Raw genomic sequence first — 15,977 nt, forward strand, 5'->3', positions numbered from 1 at the left:
AAGAGGACCTCTTACATGTGGTGGTGAACTAACCATATTGTACCAGCTCCTACACAGATTCAGGAGCACATTGAATTTTCTTTCTAGCCCCCACGGTGCTAAGATATCAGTCCCCGTATCTGACCATTGTTATCCTCTCCACTGTCAGAGAGGAGTTGCTGGAGCAGAGGAGGAAGGGATGCAATTTGATAATCTTCGCAGTATCTAAGTGTAAGGCCTCATTCACATGAACAGATATCCATCCCCATAGACGCCTATGGCACCGGGATGCAGTACGATGAACATGTGTGTCATGGTAGAGCATGCTCTATTTTTGCCTGTAATGTCGGCCAGGCACCAGGCATCTCTATGTAGGGAAGGGGTTAGCAGAACTCCTCTCTCTGCCTGTCCAGCTTAACATGTGCTACGCCTGGGTGTAGCATACATTGTGTGCAAGGGGCCTAAGAGAAGGCTATCCTAAACACCCCCCCCCCCCTCCTCTGCTTCAGAACCTCTTCTCTGTAGGGGCTAGAAAGAAAATTTAAAGTGCCCCTCAATCTTTGTAGAAGCTCCTGCGTTGTATCAGAATATTCATCACCACATGTGTGAGGTGTTAATATGGGCCACTTCAAAGGGGCACCTACCCAGCCAGTCCTCCTCTCACCCCCATGACCTGCAGCATCTGCATATGATGTCCCATAGAATAGAATTGAATGGATGGAGTGAAGGTGCAGATGGGATTAGTAGAGCAAATTTCAGGAAACATTTGTGTCTCCATTCTTATAACTTCAGGGATTCCCAGTGATTGCACCACAGCAACAGGTTACTAAGAGATGGCAGTATCACTTGAGAGGGTCTTGGTGCATAGTCAGGGGTGTAGCTTGAGAGGGTCCTGGGGCATAGTCAGGGGTGTAGCTTGAGAGGGTCTCTGTGCATAGTCGGGGGTGTAGCTTGAGAGGGTCCTGGGGCATAGTCAGGGGTGTAGCTTGAGAGGGTCCCGGGGCATAGTCAGGGGTGTAGCTTGAGAGGGTCTTGGGGCATAGTCAGGGGTGTAGCTTGAGAGGGTCCAGGGGCATAGTCAGGGGTGTAGCTTAAAGGGTCTCGGTGCATAGTCAGGGGTGTAGCTTGAGAGGGTCCTGGGGCATAGTCAGGGGTGTAGCTTGAGAGGGTCCTGGGGCATAGTCGGGGGTGTAGTTTGAGAGGGTCTCGGTGCATAGTCAGGGGTGTAGCTTGAGAGGGTCCCGGGGCATAGTCAGGGGTGTAGCTTGAGAGGGTCCAGGGGCATAGTCAGGGGTGTAGCTTAAAGGGTCTCGGTGCATAGTCGGGGGTGTAGCTTGAGAGGGTCCTGGGGCATAGTCAGGGGTGTAGCTTGAGAGGGTCCTGGGGCATAGTCAGGGGTGTAGCTTGAGAGGGTTTGGGGGCATAGTCAGGGGTGTAGCTTGAGAGGGTCCTGGGGCATAGTCAGGGGTGTAGCTGACTACTGGGGCATAGCCAGGGATGTAGTTTGAGAGGGTCCTGGGGCATAGTCAGGGGTGTAGTTTGAGAGGGTCCTGGGGCATAGTCAGGGGTGTAGCTTGAGAGGGTCTTGGGGCATAGTCAGGGGTGTAGCTTGAGAGGGTCCCGGGGCATAGTCAGGGGTGTAGCTTGAGAGGGTCCTGGGGCATAGTCAGGGGTGTAGCTTGAGAGGGTCCTGGGGCATAATCATGGGTGTATCTTGAGAGGGTCTCGGGGCATAGTCAGGGGAGTAGCTTGAGAGGGTTTGGGGGCATAGTCAGGGGTGTAGCTTAAAGGGTCTCGGTGCATAGTCGGGGGTGTAGCTTGAGAGGGTCCTGGGGCATAGTCAGGGGTGTAGCTTGAGAGGGTTTGGGGGCATAGTCAGGGGTGTAGCTTGAGAGGGTCCTGGGGCATAGTCAGGGGTGTAGCTTGAGAGGGTCCAGGGGCATAGTCAGAGGTGTAGCTTAAAGGGTCTCGGTGCATAGTCGGGGGTGTAGCTTGAGAGGGTCCTGGGGCATAGTCAGGGGTGTAGCTTGAGAGGGTCCTGGGGCATAGTCAGGGGTGTAGCTTGAGAGGGTTTGGGGGCATAGTCAGGGGTGTAGCTTGAGAGGGTCCTGGGGCATAGTCAGGGGTGTAGCTTGAGAGGGTCCTGGGGCATAGTCAGGGGTGTAGCTTTAGAGGGTCCCGGGGCATAGTCAGGGGTGTAGCTTGAGAGGGTCCTGGGGCATAGTCAGGGGTGTAGCTTGAGAGGGTTTGGGGGCATAGTCAGGGGTGTAGCTTGAGAGGGTCCTGGGGCATAGTCAGGGGTGTAGCTTGAGAGGGTCCTGGGGCATAGTCAGGGGTGTAGCTTTAGAGGGTCCCGGGGCATAGTCAGGGGTGTAGCTTGAGAGGGTCCTGGGGCATAGTCAGGGGTGTAGCTTTAGAGGGTCCCGGGGCATAGTTAGGGGTGTAGCTTAAAGGGTCTCGGTGCATAGTTGGGGGTGTAGCTTGAGAGGGTCTTGGGGCATAGTCAGGGGTGTAGCTTGAGAGGGTCCCGGGGCATAGTCAGGGGTGTAGCTTGAGAGGGTCTTGGGGCATAGTCAGGGGTTTAGCTTGAGAGGGTCCCGGGGCATAGTCAGGGGTGTAGCTTGAGAGGGTCCTGGGGCATAGTCAGGGGTGTAGCTTGAGAGGGTCCTGGGGCATAGTCAGGGGTGTAGCTTGAGAGGGTCCAGGGGCATAGTCAGGGGTGCAGCTTGAGAGGGTCTTGGGGCATAGTCAGTGGTGTAGCTTGAGAGGGTCCCGGGGCATAGTCAGGGGTGTAGCTTGAGAGGGTCTTGGGGCATATTCAGGGGTGTAGCTTGAGAGGGTCCAGGGGCATAGTCAGGGGTGTAGCTTAAAGGGTCTCGGTTCATAGTCGGGGTGTAGCTTGAGAGGGTCCCGGGGCATAGTCAGGGGTGTAGCTTTAGAGGGTCCAGGTGCATAGTCAGGGGTGTAGCTTGAGAGGGTCCAGGGGCATAGTCAGGGGTGTAGCTTAAAGGGTCTCGGTGCATAGTCGGGGTGTAGCTTGAGAGGGTCCTGGGGCATAGTCGGGGGTGTAGCTTGAGAGGGTCTCGGTGCATAGTCAGGGGTGTAGCTTGAGAGGGTCCCGGGGCATAGTCAGGGTTGTAGCTTGAGAGGGTCCAGGGGCATAGTCAGGGGTGTAGCTTAAAGGGTCTCGGTGCATAGTCGGGGTGTAGCTTGAGAGGGTCCTGGGGCATAGTCGGGGGTGTAGCTTGAGAGGGTCCTGGGGCATAGTCAGGGGTGTAGCTTGAGAGGGTCCCGGGGCATAGTCAGGGGTGTAGCTTGAGTGGGTCCTGGGGCATAGTCAGGGGTGTAGCTGACTACTGGGGCATAGCCAGGGATGTAGTTTGAGAGGGTCCTGGGGCATAGTCAGGGGTGTAGTTTGAGAGGGTCCTGGGGCATAGTCAGGGGTGTAGCTTGAGAGGGTCTTGGGGCATAGTCAGGGGTGTAGCTTGAGAGGGTCCCGGGGCATAGTCAGGGGTGTAGCTTGAGAGGGTCCTGGGGCATAATCATGGGTGTACCTTGAGAGGGTCCTGGGGCATAGTCAGGGGTGTAGCTTAAAGGGTCTCGGTGCATAGTCGGGGGTGTAGCTTGAGAGGGTCCTGGGGCATAGTCAGGGGTGTAGCTTGAGAGGGTCCCGGGGCATAGTCAGGGGTGTAGCTTGAGAGGGTCCTGGGGCATAGTCAGGGGTGTAGCTTGAGAGGGTCCAGGGGCATAGTCAGGGGTGTAGCTTGAGAGGGTCCAGGGGCATAGTCAGGGGTGTAGCTTGAGAGGGTCCTGGGGCATAGTCAGGGGTGTAGCTTGAGAGGGTCCTGGGGCATAGTCAGGGGTGTAGCTTGAGAGGGTCTCGGTGCATAGTCGGGGGTGTAGCTTGAGAGGGTCCTGGGGCATAGTCAGGGGTGTAGCTTGAGAGGGTTTGGGGGCATAGTCAGGGGTGTAGCTTGAGAGGGTCCTGGGGCATAGTCAGGGGTGTAGCTTGAGAGGGTTTGGGGGCATAGTCAGGGGTGTAGCTTGAGAGGGTCCTGGGGCATAGTCAGGGGTGTAGCTTGAGAGGGTTTGGGGGCATAGTCAGGGGTGTAGCTTGAGAGGGTCTTGGGGCATAGTCAGGGGTGTAGCTTGAGAGGGTCCTGGGGCATAGTCAGGGGTGTAGCTTTAGAGGGTCCCGGGGCATAGTTAGGGGTGTAGCTTAAAGGGTCTCGGTGCATAGTTGGGGGTGTAGCTTGAGAGGGTCCTGGGGCATAGTCAGGGGTGTAGTTTGAGAGGGTCCTGGGGCATAGTCAGGGGTGTAGTTTGAGAGGGTCCTGGGGCATAGTCCGAAGTGTAGCTAAGGTGGGCACATGGGGGCAGTTATAAGTAGATAATCCAGCTCACCAGTTTGAAGAGACGTGTCACAATATGCGTTGAAGATCTTTCCGTTGGACCAGGGGTAACAACTTTGTAATAGGCAGGGTCCTTCTTGTAGATGTTGCAGCTGACCCCCGGGGTTTCCCATGAACTTGCCTTTCCTCCAGACACATGGACACCTTGGAAAGCCATCATGGAGGTCAGAGTCATCTAAAATTAGTTTCTCCCAACTTGCACCGTGGAGTATAAATAGTCAGGGCAGCCATGGCCGGGCGATAGAGTTACTCATACCGGGGCCATGTCTGTGACTTCTCCTGGGTAGAGGGCATGTTTACAGGCAGAGGATAGCAGACATGGACAGAGAGGACGGGCGGAGGTGCACCCGCACCCTGAATAACCAGATCCTAAAGGACACCTTCCTCCAGGCTCTACAAGCCAATGACTATGTGACGGTGGAGAATATGCTGAACGAGGGGAAGGTAGATGTGGACACCGTCTTCGAGGTGGAGGATGAAGGTTTGGTCCTTGCGTCCTACAAATCAGGTATGAAGAGGGCACCGGGTCAGTATGATGGCACATAGGTCCATGTTATACCTGGGGTGTAACGTTACTTTCCTGGGCCCCAGTGCAAAAACTGCAAGAGGGGCCCCCAGCAATGTGTCATTTATAGGACTGGGGTCCCTGGTGCAAGGGACAGCTACACCTTATTGTATACAGGATGACGAGGCAGATGTTTTACATAACACAGGCCGGTCCTACTCCTCCCCAGATGGATCCCTGCCGGGGGTTACATCACCTGATATTACTAGGAAAGCCAAACGTACAAACCACAACACATGCAAGTACACATACAAGGAGGAAATGTGATTTCCCTTTAAAAATGTATTTCCTTCAATTAAATTAATCTGCATAAAAGTTTGACTGTTGACAAATATTACTTATCCCGTGTTATACTCCAGAGCTGCACTCACTATTCTGCTGCTGGTGCAGTCACTGTGTACATACATGACATTACTTATCCTGTACTGATCCTGAGTTACATCCTGTATTATACCCCAGAGCTGCACTCACTATTCTGCTGCTGGTGCAGTCACCGTGTACATACATGACATTACTTATCCTGTACTGATCCTGAGTTACATCCTGTATTATACCCCAGAGCTGCACTCACTATTCTGCTGCTGGTGCAGTCACCGTGTACATACATGACATTACTTATCCTGTACTGATCCTGAGTTACATCCAGTATTATACCCCAGAGCTGCACTCACTATTCTGCTGCTGGTGCAGTCACTGTACATACATGACATTACTTATCCTGTACTGATCCTGAGTTACATCCTGTATTATACTCCAAAGCTGCACTCACTATTCTGCTGCTGGTGTAGTCACCGTGTACATACATGACATTACTTATCCTGTACTGACCCTGAGTTACATCCTGTATTATACCCCAGAGCTGCACTCACTATTCTGCTGCTGGTGCAGTCACTGTGTGCATACATGACATTACTTATCCTGTACTGATCCTGAGTTACATCCTGTATTATACTCCAAAGCTGCACTCACTATTCTGCTGCTGGTGTAGTCACCGTGTACATACATGACATTACTTATCCTGTACTGATCCTGAGTTACATCCTGTATTATACTCCAAAGCTGCACTTACTATTCTGCTGCTGGTGCAGTCACTGTGTACATACATGACATTACTTATCCTGTACTTATCCTGAGTTACATCCTGTATTATACCCCAGAGCTGCACTCACTATTCTGCTGGTGGTGCAGTCGCTGTGTACATACATGACATTACTTATCCTGTACTGATCCTGAGTTACATCCTGTATTATACCCCGGAGCTGCACTCACTATTCTGCTGCTGGTGCAGTCCCTGTGTACATACATGACATTACTTATCCTGTACTGATCCTGAGTTACATCCTGTATTATACGCCAGAGCTGCACTCACTATTCTGCTGCTGGTGCAGTCACTGTGTACATACATGACATTACTTATCCTGTACTGATCCTGAGTTACATCCTGTATTATACTCCAGAGCTGCACTCACTATTCTGCTGCTGGTGCAGTCACTGTGTACATACATGACATTACTTATCCTGTACTGATCCTGAGTTACATCCTGTATTATACCCCAGAGCTGCACTTACTATTCTGCTGCTGGTGCAGTCACTGTGTACATACATGACATTACTTATCCTGTACTGATCCTGAGTTACATCCTGTATTATACACCAGAGCTGCACTCACTATTCTGCTGCTGGTGCAGTCACTTTGTACATACATGACATTACTTATCCTGTACTGATCCTGAGTTACATCCTGTATTATACTACAGAGCTGCACTCACTATTCTGCTGCTGGTGCAGTCACTGTGTACATACATGACATTACTTATCCTGTACTGATCCTGAGTTACATCCTGTATTATACCCCAGAGCTGCACTCACTATTCTGCTGCTGGTGCAGTCACTGTGTACATACATGACATTACTTATCCTGTACTGATCCTGAGTTACATCCTGTATTATACTCCAGAGCTGCACTCACTATTCTGCTGCTGGTGCAGTCACTGTGTACATACATGACATTACTTATCCTGTACTGATCCTGAGTTACATCCTGTATTATACTCCAGAGCTGCACTCACTATTCTGCTGCTGGAGAAGTCACTGTGTACATACATGACATTACTTATCCTGTACTGATCCTGAGTTACATCCTGTATTATACCCCAGAGCTGCACTCACTATTCTATCCTTCACTATCCTGCAGGTTACTGGTTGCCTAGTTTTAAGCTGGCAGCCTCATGGGCGATGGGGCTGCATGTTACCGTCATGCTGGGGCACCTGGAGAGCCTGCTGGTACTTCTGGAGCATAACGCTTCCATCAACACCAAACCGAACGGAAAGACCCCGCTACATGTCGCCTGTCAAGTAGCCAACCTGGACTGCGTCAAGATCCTGATCGGCCATGGCGCCAAGCTTGATGTCTTCTCTGTCAGCGGGCACGCACCGTTACATCACTGCAAAACCAAGGAGTCTGTGCGCTGCGCCAAGGAGCTGGTGTGGAGCGGTAAGAGTCCTTGAATATTCATCATCTACAGATGGTAGATTATAATATAATTCTCTCAGCATGTGTGACCATGCAGACTGCAACCAATGTTGTAATCAGACCTTTGTGTATGTTGTTAGTAGCAGCAGGACTGTGAAATATAGATTTATATTCCAGGATTGTAGCCTCTTCAAATGAACTAGGGGTGTGTCCTCATGTCCTAACCCTGTCCCTGTCCTGTGATATATTTGTATTCCAGGATTGTATCTTCCCATGTGCACTGGAGGCAGGTCCTCACACTGTTGGGCCCTGCGCTCTCTGCAGCCAGTGTTAGGTATTGTCCCTGGGGAGATGTGCCATCATACCATTGTGTTTTAATAATAGTAGAAGCAGGACTGTGAAATATGGATTTATATTCCCGAATTGTAGTTTTTTCCAAATGCACTAGGGGTGTGTTCTCATGTCCTAACACTGCTATGCTCTGTTCTCTCTGGAGCTAGTTTAAGGTCTTGTTCCAGGGGCGACGTGTAAACATACCGCTGTGTATGTTGTTAGTAGCAGCAGGATTGTGATTGGATTTTTATATGGATTTGTATTGCTGGAGGCATGTCCTCACACTGCTGTGCTCTGTACTGCACCACAGACAAAGCAGGCAAAGCAATACATGTGGGAATGAAGAAAGGAGGGAAATGAGAAGAGAGGAGTAGAGGAGGGTAAGAATGAAAGGAGGGAGTAGATAAAGGAAGAGGAGTAAACAGAAGAGAGCGGGAGTGGAGAGAGGATTCAAGTGAGAAGAAGAGAATGAGGATAGTAAGAATTGGACAGAAGGAGAGGATGTGGAGGCAGGGAGGAGGGGGATGAAGCTGCAGATTCTCATTTATTGGTCAGTGGGAGGGAAATTACCCAAAATTCAGGTTCCATAGATATTTCTGACTCCTCTCCATCTGCATTATTCATTATTTTGTGCTGTTTTAGGGGCAGATGTGAACCTCCAGAGCTGCGATCACGCCCAGGAGACCCCCCTGCACACAGCCGCCCGCATAGGAATTCCAGAACTCGTGGCTTTCTACGTGAACCACAGGGCGATGGTGGACAGTGTGAACTCCACCCTGGAGACCCCTCTGGCCACCGCTGCCTACTGGGCGCTGAATGTGAAGGAGCAGAAGTACAGCAGCAAACACCACCTCATGTGCAGGATGCTGCTGGACTACAACGCCAACGTCAACGCCCGAGACATCGACCGCAAGACCCCCCTGCACAAGGCGGCCTGGAACTGTGACCATATCCTCATGCACATGATGCTGGAGGCCGGGGCCCTGGCCACCACTATGGACGTCAATGGTTGTGCCCCCCAGCAGTACGTCCTGAAAGTCACATCTGTCCGCGCCGCCGCCCAACCCGAAATCTGCTACCAGCTGCTCCTGAACCACGGGGCGGCCCGGATATACCCACCGCAGTTCCATAAGGTCCATTATCTGCATCTCAGTCTGAAAGCTTTCTAATACGTGTTATATTAATTCCTCCCAGTGGTCAATATCTCTGCTTGTTGTCAGTGAATAGGGTGAACAGCTCATCACATCTCCAGGGCTAGATGCTGGCACTGTATATAAGGGGGCATTCTGCTGGTACTGTATATAAGGGGGCATTCTGATGGCACTGTATATAAGGGGGCATTCTGATGGCACTGTATATAAGACGAGATTCTGCTGGCACTGTATATAAGTGGGCATTCTGTTGGCACTGTATATAAGTGGGCATTCTCCTGGCACTGTATATAAGGGGCATTCTGCTGGCACTGTATATAAGTGGGCATTCTCCTGGCACTGTATATAAGGGGCATTCTGCTGGCACTGTATATAAGAGGGCATTATTCTGGCACTGTATATAAGGGGCATTCTGCTGGCACTGTATATAAGAGGGCTTTCTGCTGGCAATGTATATAAGGGGGCATTATTCTGGCACTGTATATAAGGGGCTTTCTGCTGGCACTGTATATAAGAGGGCTTTCTGCTGGCACTGTATATAAAGGGGCACTCTGCTGGCACTGTATATAAGGGGACATTATTCTGGCACTGTATATAAGGGGCTTTCTGCTGGCACTGTATATAAGAGGGCTTTCTGCTGGCACTGTATATAAGGGGACATTATTCTGGCACTGTATATAAGGGGACATTATTCTGGCACTGTATATAAGGGGCTTTCTGCTGGTACTGTATATAAGAGGGCTTTCTGCTGGCACTGTATATATGGGGGGATTCTGCTAGCACTGTATATAAGGGGCTTTCTGCTGGCACTGTATATAAGGGGCTTTCTGCTGGCACTGTATATAAGAGGGCTTTCTGCTGGCACTGTATATATGGGGGGATTCTGCTAGCACTGTATATAAGGGGCTTTCTGCTGGCACTGTATATAAGGGGCTTTCTTCTGGCACTGTATATAAGGGGACATTATTCTGGCACTGTATATAAGGGGACATTATTCTGGCACTGTATATAAGAGGACTTTCTGCTGGCACTGTATATAAGGGGCTTTCTGCTGGCACTGTATACAAGTTGTACTGGGTGTTAACATTTTGTTAACATTGTTAATGAGGGGGACATAGTTCTGGTTCTGTTGATGAGAGGGCATTCTGCTGGCACTGTTGATGGGGGCCATTGTTCTGGTTCTGTTGATGAGAGGACATTGTTCTGGTTCTGTATTTCGGAGCACTGGGCTGGGCATTCTGCTGGTATTATTCTTCTGGGTGCTCACATCACTGTATGGTCCTTGCGGTAAGATGCTCAGTAGATCCGTCTCCTCGTTGTGCATGGGGTGGGGGGGGCACTGCCAGGTTCTGGCCTGGCCCATTCTGCCGTACACTGACCCCTGGTGACTCCCCAGGTCTTACAGGAATGTCACTCCTATCCCAAAGCTGTGGAGGTCATGGTCAATGCCTACGAACACATCAAGGCGACGTACAGATGGCAAAGAGCGATTCCAGAAGACGACCTGGAGGTAAAGAGCAGGAGGAGGAGGAGGAGACGTGGAGTGGATGGGGGTGAATGATGAGAGTGATTGTCCCCCCTCCCCCTCATTGATTTAAATGGGGTAAAAAAAACCTCTAAAGGTTTATTATACTCTAATAACACAATGAAATGTTTGTATTCCTGATAAAATAACAATTCCAGAGCATTTGTTCTTCTATTATTCCTCCTAGAAATGTTTAAATAATTTGACAACTGAGTCTATTAATGATTAGGAGGAATAACCGGGGAACAACACAATTTAATGCAGTTTACTGTCAGGAGAGGTGATTTCTTCAAAATGGATAAATCCCTTTATATATACAGAATATTAATAAAGCCAGAACATCTGTACGGAGCTCCAAATCCACCACTTTCCTTCACGCATTGCGTTACATGATAAAACCCACTAGGGGGCGCTATATACAAGTGGATTTATAAACCTCATATGAAGAGCAATGGAGCTGAATCCATATACATGAAGGAAGCTCCCCCTAGTGGTAACTATTCATATGGTGCTGTGCATCCTTCAACATAAATTCCATTCATTGTTGGAGAGTTTTCCAGTCAAATATTACAGGTTACAGGAATACAGAGCTAGTCCTGCTCTTAGCTGAGATGTGGAGACAGTTATCCAGCCTAGGCAATGCTCTGTGAGCTCTACAGCCTGGATTCAACACTGATACATCACAGCGAACCACCAGACAGATCTGTGCAGCTACTGATGTGTTTCGCTCACAGAGCATTGTCTCAACTTCTTACCTATAATAGATACAATAATATCCTGTCCCGTCTATGAGCTCCACAGCCTCCACTCCAGGCTGATACATTATAGCAATCCTGTACTTAGCAAGTCCTGCTCTCAACTGAGAAGTGGAGACAATTGTTTCTAGTCTAGACAATGCTCTGTGAGTTCCACAGCCTCCATTTCAGGCTAATACATCATAGTAACCCTGTACATAGCAAGTCCTGCTCTTAGCTGAGTGGAAATGCTCTGTGAGCTCCACAGACTCCAGACTGATACATCATAGCAAACCAACAGAGAGATCTGTGCAGCTACTGGTGTGTTTAGCTCACAGAGCATTGTCTCCACTTCTCATCTACAATATATAGAATAATATCCAGCCTAGACAACATCTCTGCTGGTTTGTTACTATGTATCAGTCTGGAGTCTAAGGTATATAGCTCACAGAGCATTGTCTAGACTGGATACAGTTGTACTGGGTTAGAACAGTACTTGCTATGTACAGGTTTGTATAGGGCAGTGGTGGCGAACCTCTGGCACGGGCTCAGAGGTTTTCACCCAAACACAGAGTTTGCCAGCTAGGACTCAAGGCTTCCTCCTCCGGTCCAATACATCCTGGGACGCGCCATGCTCAGTGCTATCCAACACCTCCTTGGCTGTCAGGACTACAGGAGGAGCAAGAAGGTGTGGGCAGAGATGGACTATCACTGGAGCTCCTGCTCTGGGAACCCTGATTCTTCTTCTTCAGGGGTCCCTAGATATCTCCATCATCTTTCTACTGTATTGGTGTCCTCAGGATGCTGATACGATTGAAACCTGTGATACAGCAGGGATCAATAGGTTACTGCTTAAATTGTAATGTTGGCACTTTGCGACATAGAAGTAGGTTTTATTTGTACTTTGTGCACTCTGTCTCTTAAAGTTTCGCCATCACTGGTATAGGGTGAGAGCTTGTCTGGAGTCCAGGCTTTGGAGCTCACAGAGCATTGTCTAGACTGGATACAACTGTATTGGGTAAGAGCAGGACTCGCTTTGTGCAGGGTTACTTTAATGTATCAATCAGGCTGTTTAGTTCACAGAGCATTGTCTAGACAGGATACAATTGTGTCGGGTGAGAGCAAGACTAGCTATGGGTTACTATAATGTATCAGTCTGGAGTCCAGGCTGTGGAGCTCACAGAGCATTGTCTAGACTGGATGCAATTTTATAGGATGAGAGCAGAACTAGCTATGTATAGGGTAACTACAATGTATCAGTATCGAGTCCAGGCTGTGGAGCTCACAGAGCATTGTCTAGACTGGATACAATTGTATAGGGTGATAGCAGGTCTTACTATGTACAGGGTTGCTACAATGTATCAACCTGGAGTCCAGGCTGTTTAGTTCACAGAGCATTGTCTAGACAGGATACAATTGTATCGGGTGAGAGCAGGACTAGCTATGGGTTACTACAATGTATCAGTCTGGAGTCCAGGCTGTGGAGCTCACAGAGCATTGTCTAGACTGGATGCAATTTTATAGGATGAGAGCAGAACTAGCTATGTACAGGGTAACTACAATGTATAGGTATCCAGTCCAGGCTGTGGAGCTCACAGAGCATTGTCTAGACTGGATACAATTGTATCCGGTGAGAGCAGGACTAGTTCTGTACAGGGTTACTACAACGTATTAGTCTGGAGTCCAGGCTGTTTAGCTCACTGAGCATTGTCTAGACTGGATACAGAGATTGCATGAGTTGGTACTTGCCCATGTGTCTAAGATCAGAAAATGTGTTGTATCCTTCTTGGGCAACTAACAGTGTGTTGCCGCTGTATCTGTGCGCCCCAGTGGCAGGGGTAGTGTGTGGCATTATAGATCCTCTCTCTTATGTTCTATGTTGATCCTTTTCTCTTGCAGAGACATCAGGCTTTCTACGATTCCCTATTTGAGGTCTGCAGTAACTCCCCGCGGAAACTCATGCACCTGGCCAGGTGTGCCATCCGGGCCATCCTATGGAGGAAATGTCACCGCGCCATCCCTCAGCTGCCCCTGCCGAACCCCCTGAAGAAATACCTCCTGCTGGAGCCCCAGGGGCGACTCTACTGACATCACGTACTGCGCAGACCCCGAAGCAAAGGGCTACTTGTTGTCGCATTGTATTTTCCGAATTGTAGCCAGAGCCAAGGACTCTCAGCCAGAAGCCGATAAACATGATGTCTAATTATATTCCGTAATATCCGGAGGTGCTGGATTATCAGGAATTCTGAATGATGTCATCTATGTATATAGACAGTGTGATTATACAGTATATACACTGTATACATAAACCATCATATAATCAGATTTATAGCATTTCACTGTAGAGAAGTTCATGGTCAGACGTGGTATGGGAAACGTGGCGTGTGGCAATGTCACCAGTGATCCCTGCAGGAGTCAGAAGTTATTTATACATTTAGTGTCTATATGTAGATACATGTGATATAATAATGCTGGCATATTGTGCTGCTTATGTCCTATATGTCCAGACCCTTATGTTGCTGCATACGGTGCTGCCTGAGGCAAGAGGCTCAACTCGCCTCATGAATGGTGCACCCCTGGCATCACGCCATATACCCCTGAAGCCTCTCTGTCTTTAACTGCTCACAGATACAGGCAGAGACATAGGAGGTTATTTAACATACGCTGGCACGTGGTTCTGTGGCTAGTGACCAGCTGCCAGCCCGCCCCGTTGCTAGGTATGCCCCTTCACACCCCTCCATGTCCACTTGACTTAGAGATGGCAGACCCCCAGGAATTACAATAATTTCCGGGGTTGTACACTAGGAAACTGACGTACAAGCCCTGATAAATCTCCCCCACAGTTGGGATTGTGAGCTGCACATAAAGATCCAGTTTAGCTGTTTGTATCTTTAATTCTGTAATTCATTATGCAGATTATTAGCTTTAATATGGCACCAGCAGCATGTTTCTAGGTGATATAGAACTGAAGATAAGGGAGAATTAAGTGACACTACCACTAAAAATGACTCATCTTAGGTAAATATGACTCTTCTCTGCTCAATGTCACATGACTTTGGAGGAGATTTCTATAGGTAAAAGGATGATATTTCACATAAAAGAGGGAATTCTAAAAAGGACATTTCTGAGGGGTCTTAGTAGTTTAGTGGGGTAAAATCTTGTGACAGGTTCCATTTAATGTAGATTGTTTGTATATACATATTCTTTACGATTATTAAACATATGATATAATATAAAGAGGTGTGAACCATTTGGTTATTTTTGCAGGATTGATATTATGATGGGTGATATTATTGGATTGTAACACTTTGCAGACCATTTAATCAGATCTTGTACTTGACATCTGCAACCTCCCCAATATTATCTCAGCAATGGGGTACAGCAGATCAGCAGCAAGACATAAAAATTATTGTGTACCAAAGGGGTTAACGGCGGATGCCCCCGTGTGTGATCTGTAGGCGATACTTTTTACAAAAAGTCTTGTCCAAACTTTTGTTCATCCAAAACACAAAATAATCAGTTCTTCCCTGTGACCCAGAGGGGGCGATCTTATTTTATATTACCATTGATTATGACTCCGGCTCATCCAAACTTTTTGCTTCAGGCTGCGTTCACACATTGCGTTACGTCATGTTTTTTGTTGCGTTTTTGACGCACTCCAAAGGGGTCAGCCTTGATCATATGCTGAGGTTACATTGCGTTTTCCATTGCATTCTCTAAAACGCATGTGATCACGAATTAATTGGAATGCGACAAAAAGCGCAACACATTGGGGCACATTTACTAAGGGTCCAAATCACGTTTTTTCCGCAGGGTTTCCCAAATTTTTCCGATTTGTGGCGAATTGCCCCGGGATTTGGCCGCACGCGATCGGATTGTGGCGCATCAGCGCCAGCTTTCACGCGACAGAAATCGGGGGGCGTGGTCGTTGGAAAACCCGACGGATTCCGAAAACCTGCGGAATTAAAAAAAAAAATTGGTGTAGCAAAAATAGCACTCACATACACCGAGACGTAGGAGGTGAACTCCGGTGGACTTCAGCGCAGCAGCGACACCTAGTGGACATCGGACGCACGACCTTAGTGAATCCCGGCAGAACCCGAATCAGCGTCGGAGAACGCGCCGCTGGATCGCGTCAGGACCGGGTAAGTAAATGTGCCCCAATGTGTGAATGCAGCCTCATTGTAGTTTTATACTTGTATAAGATCCACCCCCAGCCTCCCCATGTGGGGATGCGGGTTATCACTTAATATGTTCTCAGACACACACCTGTGCCATTAAAGGGGTTGTATCCCCGTTCCATAGTACCCCATACCCCCCACTGCTCATGGGAATAACAATCCATTTTGGGACAAGTTGGGTGGAAGCCTTATGTTAGAGATGTGTCCTTCCTTAATTTCTCCAGTTATGAGGGTAAGCAACATTTAAAGACAATACTATTTTGCAACACTGCCGCAAAGTGATATCCTATTTGTGTCTCTGTGCTGCCATCTTGTGGTTGTGCAGTGAATTGCAGGATTCCGCAGGTTGTTGCAATTGGTTATTAGATTGCATTTGTTTAATGAAAATATGAGTTTTGCGCCAAATCTGAGCTAAGAGAAGGTATAAGGGTCAGTCCTTGTATTGTGCTGATCCAAACTGCAAGAAGAAACCCGGGATTATCCCAATGTGATTCACGTAATCCTTGTATGGATCTTCTGAGATCAAAACCGCACATCCATGTGCTCAGCCACTTGCACGTGGCAGTAACGTGGTCGGTATTTATTGGTGAAAATCAAGAGGGGAATCAAGAGGGGAACTTAAAG

General features: G+C 48.7%; 1 protein-coding gene across 1 annotated transcript; it reads left to right on the forward strand.

The window, feature by feature from the left end:
- The first annotated feature begins 4,590 nt into the window (after positions 1 to 4,590).
- Positions 4,591 to 14,375, forward strand: ASB4 (ankyrin repeat and SOCS box containing 4). The gene is made up of 5 exons (XM_072154878.1): positions 4,591 to 4,899; positions 7,151 to 7,450; positions 8,405 to 8,895; positions 10,310 to 10,423; positions 13,072 to 14,375. The coding sequence occupies exons 1-5, from the start codon at positions 4,710 to 4,712 to the stop codon at positions 13,258 to 13,260; spliced, it is 1,284 nt and encodes a 427-aa protein (XP_072010979.1). The 5' UTR covers positions 4,591 to 4,709; the 3' UTR covers positions 13,261 to 14,375.
- The last annotated feature ends 1,602 nt before the right edge of the window (positions 14,376 to 15,977 follow it).

Source organism: Engystomops pustulosus, chromosome 5 (assembly GCF_040894005.1).
Source record: "Engystomops pustulosus chromosome 5, aEngPut4.maternal, whole genome shotgun sequence".
In the NCBI taxonomy this organism is placed as follows: Eukaryota; Metazoa; Chordata; class Amphibia; order Anura; family Leptodactylidae; genus Engystomops; species Engystomops pustulosus.

Excerpts from the sequence above, each read along its gene's own strand:
- ASB4 (XM_072154878.1), top strand. The coding sequence starts at position 4,710 with ATGGACAGAGAGGACGGGCGGAGGTGCACCCGCACCCTGAATAACCAG. Across the intron at positions 7,451-8,404 it reads CAAGGAGCTGGTGTGGAGCG|GGGCAGATGTGAACCTCCAG; the intron begins GTAAGAGTCCTT and ends GTGCTGTTTTAG. Across the intron at positions 10,424-13,071 it reads TTCCAGAAGACGACCTGGAG|AGACATCAGGCTTTCTACGA; the intron begins GTAAAGAGCAGG and ends TTTCTCTTGCAG.